The sequence below is a fragment of the Vulpes lagopus genome, chromosome 19 (assembly GCF_018345385.1).
Source record: "Vulpes lagopus strain Blue_001 chromosome 19, ASM1834538v1, whole genome shotgun sequence".
Lineage (NCBI taxonomy): Eukaryota > Metazoa > Chordata > Mammalia > Carnivora > Canidae > Vulpes > Vulpes lagopus.
The window spans coordinates 6788262-6802693 of NC_054842.1; the positions used below are offsets into that span (position 1 = coordinate 6788262).

Consider the following 14432-nt stretch of genomic DNA (forward strand, 5'->3'; position numbering starts at 1 on the left):
GGACATAATTGCTTAATGGGGTGGGATTTCTTTTTGGGATGATGAAAATATTTTGGAATTGGGTAGAGGTGATGGTTGCACAATATTGTGAATGTACAAAATGCCACTGAATTCTTCACTCTACAGTGGTCAATTTTATATTATGTGAATTGTACCTCAATTTAAAAATAGTAGTGGGAAAAAGAAAAAGCTATGGCCCACAGGCCAAATCTGATCCATTGCCTATTTCAAACCACAAGATAGCAATGGTTTCTACATTTTTTAATTGTTGAAATAAAATCCAGAGAAGAATATTTCATAACACATGAAAATTATGTGAATTTAAATTTCAGTGTCCTTAAATCGAGTTTTATGGGGACACAGCCATGCTCATTTGGTTACTTGTTATTTGTGTCTGCTTCATGCTACAACAGTGGAGTAGAATAGATGCAATAGAAACCATGTGGCTTGCAAAGCCCAAAATATCTACTCTCTTGCCCTTTACAGAGACACTTGCCTGGTCCTTAGTCTAACTTCTCAGGAAGGAAATACAAAAAAAAAAAAAAAAAAAAACACTCCATAATGGCCAAGTTTTGCCTTGTTGAGTTTTCTTCTGGAGAAATCCTCCATTCTGCAGCCAGAATCTCCAGATTCTTGAAATATTCAGTGTTTTTCAAAGAAGAAATTGGGAGTTATCTGCCTTCCTCCTGGTAATTATGCCTTCATTTAATTAGCTTGCAAGCTACATTTTAAAAATACTATGCTAGATGACAAGAAAGTATTTCTAATGCTGTGGTGAATGTCGTAAAAATGCCATTCATGGCGCCCTCAGCGTGAGCAAGACTTGTACCAGAGAGTAAGCTCAGGGGAGTAACTCTGTCCCCTCTCCCTCCTGAAGGGGTAAACGCTAGAGAAGGCTAAACTCTATGACCCTTCACAGTCCTCAGCCTCTTGTTTCTCCCCTGCTTCCCTAAAATCAAAGTGGTAAATGAGGGCAAGGAGGAACCCACCCATGTCAATAGAACTGACATTCCATTCTTACAGCTTCTCTCCATAATCCTAGGGCTTCTCAAGTCCTAATCTGATCTGCAATGTGAAACTTGATGTCTCAGTGGCCCCTCTTTCTATACTGTGGATGAAAGTGCATACCCATTCATTTTGTCTTGCTTTGTTTCGGAGATGTTTGTTTTTATATTCTCTTCTCACTCTCTAACCTTTCCTGGTGTGGCCCTTTGATACAGATTCTTCAGAGGTATAGGTGGCCCTTTAATACAGAGATGTTCCAGACAAAGGCCCAGTTTTGCACTGCAGACATTCTTCTAGAAAGCTGAGGGATCCATGTTGTGCAACTAACAGTCCACATGTGCTTTAACCACTAATTCCAATTCTGTCCCTTTGCCACAGATGGTAAAATTTCCATCAGCTGGGTCTGCATCAGGTGTCAGAAGTCCTTAAATGATTAGCCTATCACATTAATACATAATGAAAATACAATTGCTATAAATTATTATATTTAAATATCTAATTATTATTTAAATAAAATATTAGCATAGTTAATAAATAAGTATGAATCTTATTTATAAAAGACCTATGGGATGAAATCCATAAGTAATACATTTCTTTATTATTTGATGCCATTTTTAAAAGGTATTTGAGGTAAACATTTACAGAGCAAAGATCAACTTGCTTGTTTGTAAACTGAGTGCGGGGTGTGGGTGTAGTACACACAAGAAAGTGGAACATAGACTGTGCTCTATCTGGGTCACGCCTCAGCGAATTGAGTTTGGAATCTCCAGCTCTGCCTTAAGCAATCTGAAAATCATGACCTCAGGGAAAGCCACCACTTAGAGCTGCAGGTGATATACTGTCTAGCTGCATTGCCATTTACTTTTGCACGTTGAGTTGTGCTTACCAAAAGGAGGGCCCCTTGGATTCTCGACTTTTTGCTCATGAAACCCTTTCCTCAGATGGGGTTACAGACCTCAGAGAATAACTGTCCATCCAAGGTCTCAAAGCAAGGGCTAATATCTAAATCTTTTGATACCTTAAGTCCAGTCCCTCCTTCCACCTCGCCATGGTACATGTATGTATTATGTGTGCAAGTATAGACACACATATCCAGATCTGAACATACAGGTGTAATACAATTTATGCATGGAAGTTATAATAAGTTGTAGAACAGCTATCCTGCTTTTGCACTTTCGTATTCTTACATTTATATTTCTCTACCTTGGCTCCGCTCTTCCTTTTTAAAGAATCAACCAAAATGAGAATGTCTATGACATAATTGACATTTTCAAAACAAAAATAAGTCCCCGAGTAAGTACAAATGAAAACTAGAAACAGCAATGCACACTTATATTGGCTAATGCATTTGCAGCCTTGATTTCTAATTCATTATTGATTGCATAAGTAATCGCCAGCTTAATGGGCTTGACAATGTCTGCAATGGGAGAGGCTCTGTGTTTCCCACATTTTCCTTCTGTGTGTGCCAAGAGCCCATACTGAGCTCCAAAGCAGTGGAGTCCATAATTCCTTACGCATACTGTTGCATGGACCCACATCTCTACAGTGGCTGGCTCATCCAAGAAAATTCCTGTTCACATCTGTCAGCTATGAGAGTTTATTTATTACCCACCACAAATGTGATCAGAATGCTCTTTCCAAAAAGGATGTGGGGACAGGAACCATGCTGACTCAGAATCTCCTCAGGGAAAACTTCGGTGTCTAGAAATCCCTTGCTCCTCTTCCTCCTCCTCCTCCAACCTTCCAACCCTGTGCTCAATGACTACAGTAAGAGACTTGTAGTTTTATTCTAGGATTATCGTAGACAGAGCTGAGAGAACCATGAATGCCTTTATAATTTTTCCCTTTCAATTTCAACAGAAGAAATTCAGACCAGATCAGGGTAGAGATCTTCTGGCATGCAGATGGCTGGCAGAAGGTGGTGGGGATGGGGGAAGAGAGCCAGGCTTCCAAGACCTGTATAGACCTGGACCCTCATCCCATTTCTGTCCTCACTAGCTATGTATCCCTGGGCTTCAGTTCACTCTATAAAAATGAGAGAACAAAAATCCCTACCTCACAGGATGGGGGATAAAACCAGGGGGAAAATTGCAGGATTGAGTTCCACAGCTAATGAGTTATGTATTCATCCCAACTCAACATTTGTCCATTCCTTTCCATTGAAGTTGTTGATTCCCTCTGCCTTCTTCGGTTAAAATGATGTCTTGCATTTAACAGGTAACAGGTATTAATAAAGTAAAGAAGCACCCAGGAAACTGCCTAACAGTGCATAAGAGCTCAATAATTTTTAGTTCTTTCCCACTTTCTTTCCTTCCTGCAGGATCAGGATGAGAATTCATTTCTGAATTCTAATACAATGTTTTTTCATCTCGAATGTGTGTGTGCATGTGTGTGCACTCTAGTGTGTGCATGCATGTGTATGTATTGACCGCCAAACTCTTTTCATCTTAACTAAGCTGGGTTTTTTTACTCTTTCCATTTGATTCTCTCTCAAGCCACCCTCTGTCTACATAAGAGAGAGAATCATGCCCAGTGACTCCTTTTGGTTTAGTTGGCTTCATCATCTTTGCATTGTTACTTGACATCAAAAAGAAGTAGTGTGTGAAAGTCATGGAAATACATCCCATGTTCTGCACATATTATTTTTAATTCCACTATGGAAACTTGGCTTCTCCCAATCATCCAGTTATTATTTATATTTTGAAGCCACAGTTTTTAATAACAATACCAAAGATACAGAATTTAAGCATTCCCCTACTGGAAATCAACATTCTATATATGATCATTCAGGCCATCATGTATAAGGGGATAGTAGGTTGTGACTTTATTGCACCAGTACAGGAAACCATGGCTAAGGTTATGCTTACTCACTCCTATAATCAGGCTGGTTTAAGTATGGAAGGTCAGGCATTTCTGAGTTATAAGTATGAGGTGAAGGCAATGATGGAAATCTTAAGAGTCTCTCTGTCAGGACAGCAAAGCACCCACAGATGCTGTAGTGGGATATCTGAGAGATGTCATGGGAGCTCATTCCAGAAAGAGGACTCAGAGGCCACTGTAAGCTGTTAGCTAGGAGGAGTCCATAAGCAAAGTGACATTAAGTCAAGGTGCATGGCTAATCTGATTCCAGTCCGGATAGTTTTCAACATCTGCTCCAAGGAGGGTATGAAGAGCCAGTAGCAGAGAAGAGAATGATTCCCAGAATCAGCTTACAGCTCACTTCCTAGGCCAGACAGGCAAAGCAGTATCTGGCATGGATAGTTGGGTCACCCAGGGCCTAGGGAGTTCTGAGTCTCAGCAAACCCAGATGCAGTCACATTGGAACATGAAAAGCAAGACCAGACAGGGGATGGGCCCACAGTACAGATCTGCAGGCAGAGTAGAAATTGGTAGTCACACGAGCCTCCAAGATTTGGGGCCACAAGGAGAAATCCAGCTCTTTCCACAGAATGAATGGGGTGCGCCCCCAGAATTCCCTTAGCCTGGGCAGACTTATCATTCCTGATGGATTGTAGTATGCCAGCCAAGCACCTTTTCTGCAGAGGTTCCAGAGGTGAATAAACCACTCAGCATCCCATGTCGAGAGCACTGATGGAGGGCAAAGGTGGCTCAGGACCTGAACCCGTAAGAATAGGGGCTGGTATGTCTTTGACCTTTTTGATCTGTATTTACCTTTGAATTATTTATAGGTATTTTGTGTCATCCAATAAATATTTATGAATCTGTTTATAAATATTCTATTTTTATGTGTATAGTTCTAAATTTTTTCCCAAATCACAGGAAAGAGTCTTTTTATTTATTGTCTAACATATTAATTTTAATCAAATAAATTGTAGGAGTAATTCTATAGTTGTAGAATCTGGAAGCAAACTAACTATTAGTAACAATTACAACTATTGTTCTTTGCAGGATGAAGTACAGTATTATGAATCCATTTCTTTTTCTGTACAAGTTTATTTTTACTCATTCTCCATATTATTTTCCTGGTTAAAGGGTCTCAATTGTAAACCATTGGTTTATCCTGTTTTATCTTTACCTGATACTATATGAAATTTGACTAAGGGGTAAGCAATGCCTCAATGGCCAAATGTTATCGAAATAATTCTGGCCAGATGTTTTATAGATATATGTAATCAATTTTATTTTTCAAAAAAAAAAGGAGCCTGCCATCCAATGTTGTGGATTAGCCATTTGCATTGAGAAAACTCCTTTTATATTTCTCCCAATATCTATATAGAAACTCCTTTATTCACAGGAGCTTCAACATTTCTTCTAGGGACAGCTCACTTATCCATAATGGTACATGATACTATACTTATAAAACAGCCCAGTGCCTGACAGTGTTGTCCTGGCTTGCATTGATCCATTCCAAACTCCCTTTGAGTATCATAACTAACATTCTTAACAATTTTCCACTGTAACTCATAGAACTATCTTAGATTTATCCCAGAAGTCCAAATCCCAGAGAAGAAGTGATGGTTATGTGATGAGCTGGCTGCATATTTTCTCTATCTCTCCATATGGCACAGGCCACATTAGTCTAAGGGGTTTATATGGCCCAGTTTCCAGCAGCTTTATTTTTATTTGCTTTTTGCCATAATAGTACATGACAATGGTTTAAAGATGATACCAATGATACTGAAAATACTCCAGTGGAAACTTTCTCATCCTATAACCATGACACTTGTGAAAGGCGGCCACTTTCATCCTCTTTCTTAATTTCTTCTGACATTTATTTCAGTATTTCTAAATGCTGTGCTCTACTATTTATTGATTAACCAAATGTGTATTGGCTTCCAGCTCTCATCCCTCCAGCACATCCTGCTTGCTCCCCTCTTCCTTGCTCTCACCTTCCCACAAGAGTTATAGCACAATCTTTGCTGTTCCTTTGTTCTCATCTTCCCAAGTTGCTCTGTCCCACTTTGGTGTGAAGTTGTAGTGTGTACACTATTGTGACTATTGCTAACCTCTGATTAAAATATTGTACTATGATTACATTTCTTTCCTTACACAGCTTTTATATTTCCTGAATTAGAAATTGCTCTTTCAATTCTCTTGATTTTTATGCACTTATAATTGTTTTATCAGATGTTTCCATGTATCTGTCAAATGCCATACCTATTATAGTATCCAAGCCTCAAAAGCATCAATAAACTTCTAAGTTCCATTTTTTCCCAAAGGTATGGCCTTGCTTCATCTGGTAGTACCTGTCTAGGGCTATTGCAGCACTGTTGCAGGGATGTACCATTTACCTCTCCTCTGTGTCAGTTCCTCTGTGCACTGGATCCAACAATTTCCTCCTCCTTGATTTATCCCCTCATCTTTCTAAGGCACACTTTTTGGTAGTGTTCTGAGAAAGGGTATGTAGAAAGCAAATATTTTGAATCCCTAAATATGTGAGTATTCTGCCTACAAAATTGTTGGTAATTTTCCCGGGTACAAAATTCTAGGTTAGAAATTCTTTTCTCTCGGCATTTTGACATTCCACAATTTTTGAGGGTACCTGATCTTCTAGTTTTCTGGTTGCTATCCACTCTCCTTCTTTTCGGCCAAATTCCTTGCCATTCCTCCTCCAGTTGCCTTCTATCTTCTGAAAACATGTTGAACTCTCTTCTATGCTTGCCAGTCTTCCCAGTGACCTTGTTATTTGGGGTTAATACCACTTTCTATTCCTGGACTGACATTGTAGTGGGCTTTGGTATGAATAAATGGGACTCTCGTGTGGCCAGTCCACCATGTCTACTCAAAATCCAGTGACATCTTTATGTTTCAGAGCATATAAATCCGTGCAATCCCCTTTGCATATATTTCAACACTATTACTGTTAGCAACCGTAGGAGGTCTTAGAATTATTGCCATTTGATTAGGAGACAGCTGAGGTCCCAAGAATGTTAGTAGCTTTCTTAGGTTTAAAAGGCCAGCATGAGACAGATTCTAATTTAAAACCATGTTTTTCCCGCTCTTACTGAGGCATAAGGGTCACGTTCAGTGAGACCAGTGGGACCTTTGAGATGGAAGCCAGTAGTAGCAAGTTAGACCGTAGCTTTCCCATATCTTGTTATAGTAAACTAACACCACTAAGTTATATGAATTATCCCTTTGAACTATTCTCTGAACCATAGAATATGGACTTCCCTCTTCAGTCACTCCTGCTATTCCATAAGAAAAATTGGAACACCTAAAACCAAATTATTGCTGGTGATCTGACTCATTCAAATAGTGGAGTGTATTAGAACCAACAAGGAAAACTGAAATTATGGTGTTTGGGTCTCAAAGAAAATATACCTTCATATATAGGGGTGCTATTTCAGAGTCTAGTATACAATGAAATAACTCCTCTGTGAGGCTTTTACTTAAATTCTCTCATAGGGCACAAATAACATTCTCTAATTTGAAAGCAAAAAATAAGTGATTGCTTTCAAAGTCCAGTGTTTAGAAGACATTACAGTAATCACTCTCAAAAAAGACAAAGAGCCTTTCCAACTAGTATTTATGAACAACCTCACACACCCAGTGATTTATGTTTGTTTATATGTCACTTTGACTCTCTGTGGCTGTAAGAGCAGACACACTTTGTGTTAAATGATATCTTCTCAAAGGGAATTTTCAGGTAATACCTCCTGAAAGGTTCATGGATCTTTGTCCAGATGAGAGTTTGCTCATTGCTTTTCCCAGCTAAACATCATGTTCCTGTACTCCCTTTTTTATTGTCTAATTATCTCCATTCATATCTTTGTGTACCCTCAATAAAGGGAGGATGTTTTCGGGTCAAGCAGTAGAAAAGTGAAATTAGACACAACCTCCTCTGACCTAGACCCTCAAACTTCTCATCTGTGGGATAAAATCACACCTACAGAGGATCTTCAGGTCCTTCCTCAGCTCTTGAATGCTGCTTCTACACCATCAATGAATCAATGCCACTTAATTATCTCAGTCCAGTCACCCCTGTTTCCATACATGTGTAACTGTAAGGGAATTTGTTGGTTAATTTAATTAACTCATTTATTGGACATCATACTCAGAGCTGGGTACACAGTAGCAGATGAACAAACATGGCCCTTGGTCTCTTTGGGTTCACAGTCCAAGAGAAAAGGCATACAAAAGCATACTCTTGAATGAATCATTGTGATAAATACTGTGAACAACAACAAAGTGCTATAAGAAAGAATAATAATAATTTTTAAAAGATAATTTGGACAGGAAAGGGATAATGTGGCCAAGAATGCTTCATGGGAGGAATGACAAGAGACACAAAGGATGAGGATTGGCTAGCCAGGTGAGGAGTGATAGAGAAAGAATCTGGGCATTTAGGGTAGCATATGTGAAAGACCCTGAGGAATTAAAGAGCTCAAGCCTTCAGGGAATGCACAGAAGTCCATGTAGCTAGAGCTGAATGAACAAGGGGGTTGGCCTGAGAGAGAGACAGATACAGGCTCCCACCAAACCATACAAAGCCTCCCCATAATCTGAGCATTTTGTCTAACATCAGAAAGGCAGGAAGAACCTGCTGAAAGCTGTTTACAGAGAGGGAGGTGATTCAAGTCATGTTGAAATGATCGTCCTGGTTCATTGAAGGAAAACAAAAACAGACAAATGGGTTCCATTAGGAATTCATCCTGACAAGGGCTGGTGGTGGTTTGGGTGAGGAAGCAATGGTGGAGAAGAGTGGTTTTCACACATGATCTTGGGGTGTCACCAGTTTGCTTCCGCAGTCAGCTGTGTATAGCTGAAAGCTATAAACTCCCATTTGGGTGGCCCATTTTGTGACACTTGTGAAGAGCCTACCAGCTTCCTCTGTCTTGCATTTCTTGTCCTGGACCAAGTGGATATAGAAAATCTCCCACTCTGACATCCTAGCCTCACCTTCCTCTTAAGCTGCTCTGGAGAGCATGAATGCACCCCTCCCAAGTGCCTGATGCCCCCCAGGCCCATCCTCTTGTCCCCTAGCACTGCTGCCTTGAGCCTCACTGCAGAAGCACAGTTATCAAGGCACCTCTCTCCTCCTCCGCCTCCATTCTTCCCACCCCATCATCGCACCCTGTCCTGGAGGGCTGTGTGACTCCCCGCAGCAATGCTCTCACAGCTACCCTCCTCCTCTTCCTCTTTAACCAGGCAGGAGCTGATGTCAGATCCAGCCCTCTGTCTCCACTTCAGGTACCATCAGCCCCTCTCTCACACAGACCATGCTGTTCCCCCTTTATTGGCCATTTTCCCAAGAGTCTGTCCAACAGCTCAGACTGTGATAGGAACTTGGGTAAAAATGGGCAAAATTTCAGCACTTGCATTTCTTGCAAGACAAATAGAAGAGCAGAAACAGGTGGCCTATATGAAGAGCAGAGAAAGTGGCATTTGCTACCTTGAATTGAGTGAACAGTGACATGGAGGAGGCTGAGATTTTTCTGGAGTAATGAAGAGGAAAGGAGCAGAAAGAAACCAGAGCTGGGACCATAAGTAGAAGATGTGGGAGAAGGTCAAGGAATCTGCCATAAGATCTTGTCCATTTCGAAAGCATCATGCTAAAGTCTCAGAAAAGAAGAATTACCTGGGTTTGGGAGGTATCCACTTTTTCAGGGACTTCACACTAGTCACCAGGTAAAGGCAGGTTATATCCTAACCAAAGCTCGCGCATGTCTGACAGGAGCAAACGCTAAGCATGGGCTGCGCTGCAAGGCCTGTAAGACGAGCCTCCACCACAAGTGCATGGATGGCCTAGCACCCCAGCGGTGCATGGGCAAGCTGGTAAGGGCTGGTGCCAGGAGTGAGCCCATAACCCCCTGCACATCAATACTCCATCCCCGTGGCACCCTGATAGCTGGACACTAGGAAGGCAGCCCCCAAGTCCCTGGCCTACCAACCAGGCTTCTTCATTGGCATAATGATCAAGCAGAAGAAAAGCTTCATCAACCCATAAGGCAAATGCTCCGCATGCGATAAGGACTCTGTGCCCTTAACAGGGTAACCCACTTGTCCCGGGTTGGAACTTTTTCAATTTTAGCCCTGGAAGTCTTACATCCTGTTACTGTTGGTGTTTTAAAGATGAAAGTCAGGCATTTCTGGGACCCTCTCAGCCCAGAAAAACTAGGGGGCTGGTCACATCAGTGCTAAATTGGCTGATAGGTCAGTAGATGTCAAGAAGGGGAGAGCTATTAACCACCATCCCCAAAAGTGAAGAGAGTAATAAAAATCGACACACCACTTTAACAGATCGTGGTGGCCAAGCCAAGGAAGGTCAAATGCCCCTGGCCCATTCTAGGCTAGTCATGGCATCTTGGGTGTGTGGGCTTCAGTCCTGGTGCCACATGTTGATAAAAAGCAACCCAGAGCACTTTTAAAGGTATTGATTCTAGGATGGCCAAAGACGTGTCAAAGGGACCAAGAATGTCTACCCTCGAGGTACTTAGGTTATGACAGCTGCCTTCAAAAAAATTTAAAACCAGTCACACAGAAGAGGAATCCTCTCTCCTGTGGCTCCAGGAAGAAGATCTAGAATCAGTAGATTACTAAGTCTTAAAGAGATAATGTCACCAACGACCTGCCTCCATGGTTAGTAAGAGCTCCTTCCCCCCACCCCCCACCCCAACAATGGCAGTTTTCAAATAAAGGAAGATACCACTTGCCAGGAACAATCCTTGGTGAGGATTCTGGAATTCCACTAGGGGCTGGGCTACAAAGTTCTCTTCCAACACTGGGATATAGTAAGTCAAGATTCTTAGAGAGTCCATCTCCTTACCCTGATTGGCAATGTCCTCTTCTCTAAAACCTCTGCCTCACATGTTCCCCTCCTCCTCCAATGGTGATTCCCATAAGCCAAGGCAAAGACCAAGAATGAGGGGTGAAAAAACATAACAGAGTCTAGAACACAAGGCAAATGACTCTGGGTGGAGCTTGTAATATATACAAGCTCCCTTCGGCCTCCCTCTGAGGTCTGCTTCCCCTTACCCAAGCCTTTTATGATTTTAATAAATCTCAGTAGTAAACCTTGGTGAAATAATGCATGCCAGTCCAGTTGTATCCTGGGAGATAATGAGGAGGCTGGACACAAGGGAGGCTGCTATGGTCTGCAAAAGGAGAGGCAGGAAAGGGAAGGGCAGGGCTGGGACTTGCTTTCTAGGTGGAGTGTAGCTTTCTTATAGCCACCTGTGCCACCTGCCCCCCAGGGATAAATTCTAGGGATGTCGGCATCTTGAAGGTGACAGAGGAGTGCCCCCTGGAGAAACCAGCTGTATTATTTTCAGAGCTCTTGCATGGTTTTCTCCATCTCATCAGTGACATTAAGCCTTTCTCTTTCTCTCTCTCTCTCCAGCCAAAAGGGTTTCGGCGTTACTACAGCTCCCCCTTGCTCATTCATGAGCAGTTTGGATGCATTAAAGAAGTTATGCCCATTGGTGAGTTGGGACGCTGATGGATTGAGCTGGGTTTTGAGCAGCAATGTCAGCATTAACAGCTGTCGCTGTCTCAGGACCACAAATCCAGCGGGGTGTGTCTGCATGTCTGTCTGGTGGTGGTGTATTGGGTTATGATTATTTGTTTTGCTGGAGAGGAAACAGAAGGAGAAGCAAATTCTGCTCTCCCTGATGAAACTTGAAAAACACCCAAGTCCCAACGGCTGCTGATATGCTATTCCACCCATCAGCAGCATGACAGAGTGGAGAGAACGTGGGGCATAGCATCCCACAGACCCGGCTCCGAGCCCAACTTCCCACTGACCAACTTACTGTGTGTCTGGACAAGGTCCTCAACCTATCAGATCCTATAAAAGAAGAACAGCAAAGGCTGCTTTTCATAATTATTGTACAAAAATGTAAATTATAGACCAACACTTGGAAGGAACTCTGTGAATATCAGTGTTTCTTTAATGAGGACAAAAAAATATCTGATATTTATAGATATTTTTGGCTTGAATTTATTCTTTAACAATATCTTTCAGTTCACTTCTATTTTTTTTCTCTCTCCCTCTGAGAATCTCTACATCTCTTTTTTATCTTTGGATAGGGGGCAAGTTTTAAACTAGAAATTTAGAAACTAGAAAGCTTCTAAACAAATTCGTGAGGCCTGGTAATGTCAAATTCTTTCAATTTGCCTCCTACTGTAAACTTTGTGTCTCACTCAAGGGTTCATACCTTGGTGAGCAGCACCTCACATCAAAGGAAATAACCTTGAAATCAGAGTCCTGGGGATGAATGACAAAAGAGGAAAGCCAATAAATCAGGAAGTGTCTGGGAGCAGAGAGCCCTGGCTGCAAGTGGTGGGTGCATGGGAAGGGTCTAGCCAATGGCACATACTGTGGGAGTCCATCTGCCAGGAAAGCTTGACTACACAAAGCTCCATTTGCCCAGGGATTAGTGAGTCTGTGGCACAGAACTTTCTTCTTGAGTGCCGTTGACCCAGGAGGTGCGATAAATTGTTGACTGCACTCCTGATGGTGAGTGGAGGAAACCTGTCACTCAAATAACCTTTCTCTTCTGTTGCAGCCTGTGGCAATAAGGTGGACCCTGTCTACGAGACCCTCCGCTTCGGCACCTCCCTGGCCCAGAGAACAAAGAAGGGCAGCTCTGGCAGTGGCTCTGATTCGCCTCACAGAACCTCTGTAATTATCCCCTTCTTCCCTCAGTCCACCTGCATTGCTCTGAGGAGGGCAGACCTCAGGCGCTGCAGGGCAAGGAGCTTCCCATAAATACATCATGAGGGCATGTCTGTTGGGAGTCAGTCTCTGAAGTGAAATCCCAGCTCCCCTGGACTACTAAAGATTAAATTCCTGTTTGTTGCCAACACCCAGGGATCATTTTATTTTGGTCCTCAAACTCCATGCTCCTGGCCTCACGCTCCTTGAAACCCCGTGTACCCTCCCCCTTCTCCCAATATTAGATAGCATGGCAGTTAACACAAAGCAATGGCAGAGGCAGGGAAGTCCCAGCTGTGGCCAGTTCCAGCTACATAAAAGTTTAAAAATACAACTCTTTCTCACATTTCCTAAGTCTTTTCTCTCTAAGACAAGGCACTCCCCTAGTTCATGCAAAAACTGACCTTCCCAGAGGCACTGGACCTGTAACTTAATTGGGCCTGTCTCTACAAGACAATCCCCCTCCCAGACCCCTCTCCTACATTTTATTTGGTCTAAAATGGCTGTCCGGTGCATCTTTGTGACATGCTATCATCTTCCTGTCTCTGGCTGTCCCAACCAGAATTTCTATAAATGCCTCAAGATGCCACACAGCTCTGCCACTCATGCTGAAGGCCATTATCCTGCCTTGCAGAGACAAGAAACTTCTGGTTCCTGTTGTCAGTTAGTATAGCTTACACCCAGATACTGGTTCCACTGTTACAGGGACTTCAGGTGAGCCACCAGGTGGTCTGCCCAGCTGGGTCCTGTCAACATCAAGTGATTAGGGTGGATCATGGGAGGAGAGGAGGGCTATACTCCTCAGAGGGGCTCTTGGGCTGAGAGGAAGCAGCTCCCTCAACAGGTGCAGGTCAATCCACAGGATAACCGAGATTATGGTCTATGGTTAAATATGTAGGTCAAGTGGGTAGTTGAGTAGGTAGGTTTGAAGGCCCTCTGGTTGATGCCATGTGGTTATCCTAGATGCCACCTTTAAAATTCACTGCAAGCCCCATTCTTCATGCATCCCACTAATTTCTAAGAAAGGAGAACCAAAAAGTGTTTTACTCTTTTTCCTTGCTGAACCTAAAATTGATGTCAGTTAGTTTTCTGTTTTACTCAGCAAATATGAATTGAATGCCTATAGTTCACTAGCACTGTACAGGACACATGACTTCTTACCCTCAGGATTCACAACTTATTTCCAAAGACAAAAGCAGTGGAGAACAAAAGTAGATGGTGATGACATTAGTTAGCACTTTTTTTTTAATTTTTTTTTAATTTTTATTTATTTATGATAGTCACAGAGAGATAGAGAGAGAGACAGAGACACAGGCAGAGGGAGAAGCAGGCTCCATGCACCGGGAGCCCGACGTGGGATTCGATCCCGGGTCTCCAGGATCACGCCCTGGGCCAAAGGCAGGCGCCAAACCGCTGCGCCACCCAGGGATCCCTAGTTAGCACTTTCTAAGAAATAAACTTTGCTATGTCTTGTACTGTTTTTATTAAGAATAGGAACATAACATACATGTTAAGAGTATCATAATAATGATGAGCACTGCAGGGTTTCAGAGTAAAGAAGGAAAATGTTTCAGTAGACATTGCCCTCAAAGTAGTGCAGGTATAAGTCGTGACATTTTAAGGTACCTGGTCCTGATGATCTCCATGGGGGGGGGCTATAAATCAGATTGGCAGTCCCAATGATAATGTTGGTTTTGGCTACATGGATTGAATAAATATAAGAGTATAAGCAAAGTTTATAGCACAGAGCCTAGCACTCAATTAATGGAGGTTGATGCTGCTTTATTTTCATTAAGCATTTAGACCT

The 14432-nt window shown here is 42.3% G+C and overlaps 1 protein-coding gene across 4 annotated transcripts in view; it reads left to right on the plus strand.

Annotated features, from left to right (window-relative positions):
• Window positions 1-14432, plus strand: part of STAC (SH3 and cysteine rich domain) — a 155065-nt gene that overhangs the window by 90477 nt on the left and 50156 nt on the right. For all 4 annotated transcript variants that reach the window (XM_041734387.1, XM_041734388.1, XM_041734389.1 and 1 more), the window contains 3 exons: window positions 9644-9744; window positions 11309-11390; window positions 12477-12592. In XM_041734387.1, coding sequence (XP_041590321.1) covers window positions 9644-9744; window positions 11309-11390; window positions 12477-12592 — 299 coding nt within the window. The remainder of the gene's footprint in view (window positions 1-9643; window positions 9745-11308; window positions 11391-12476; window positions 12593-14432) is intronic.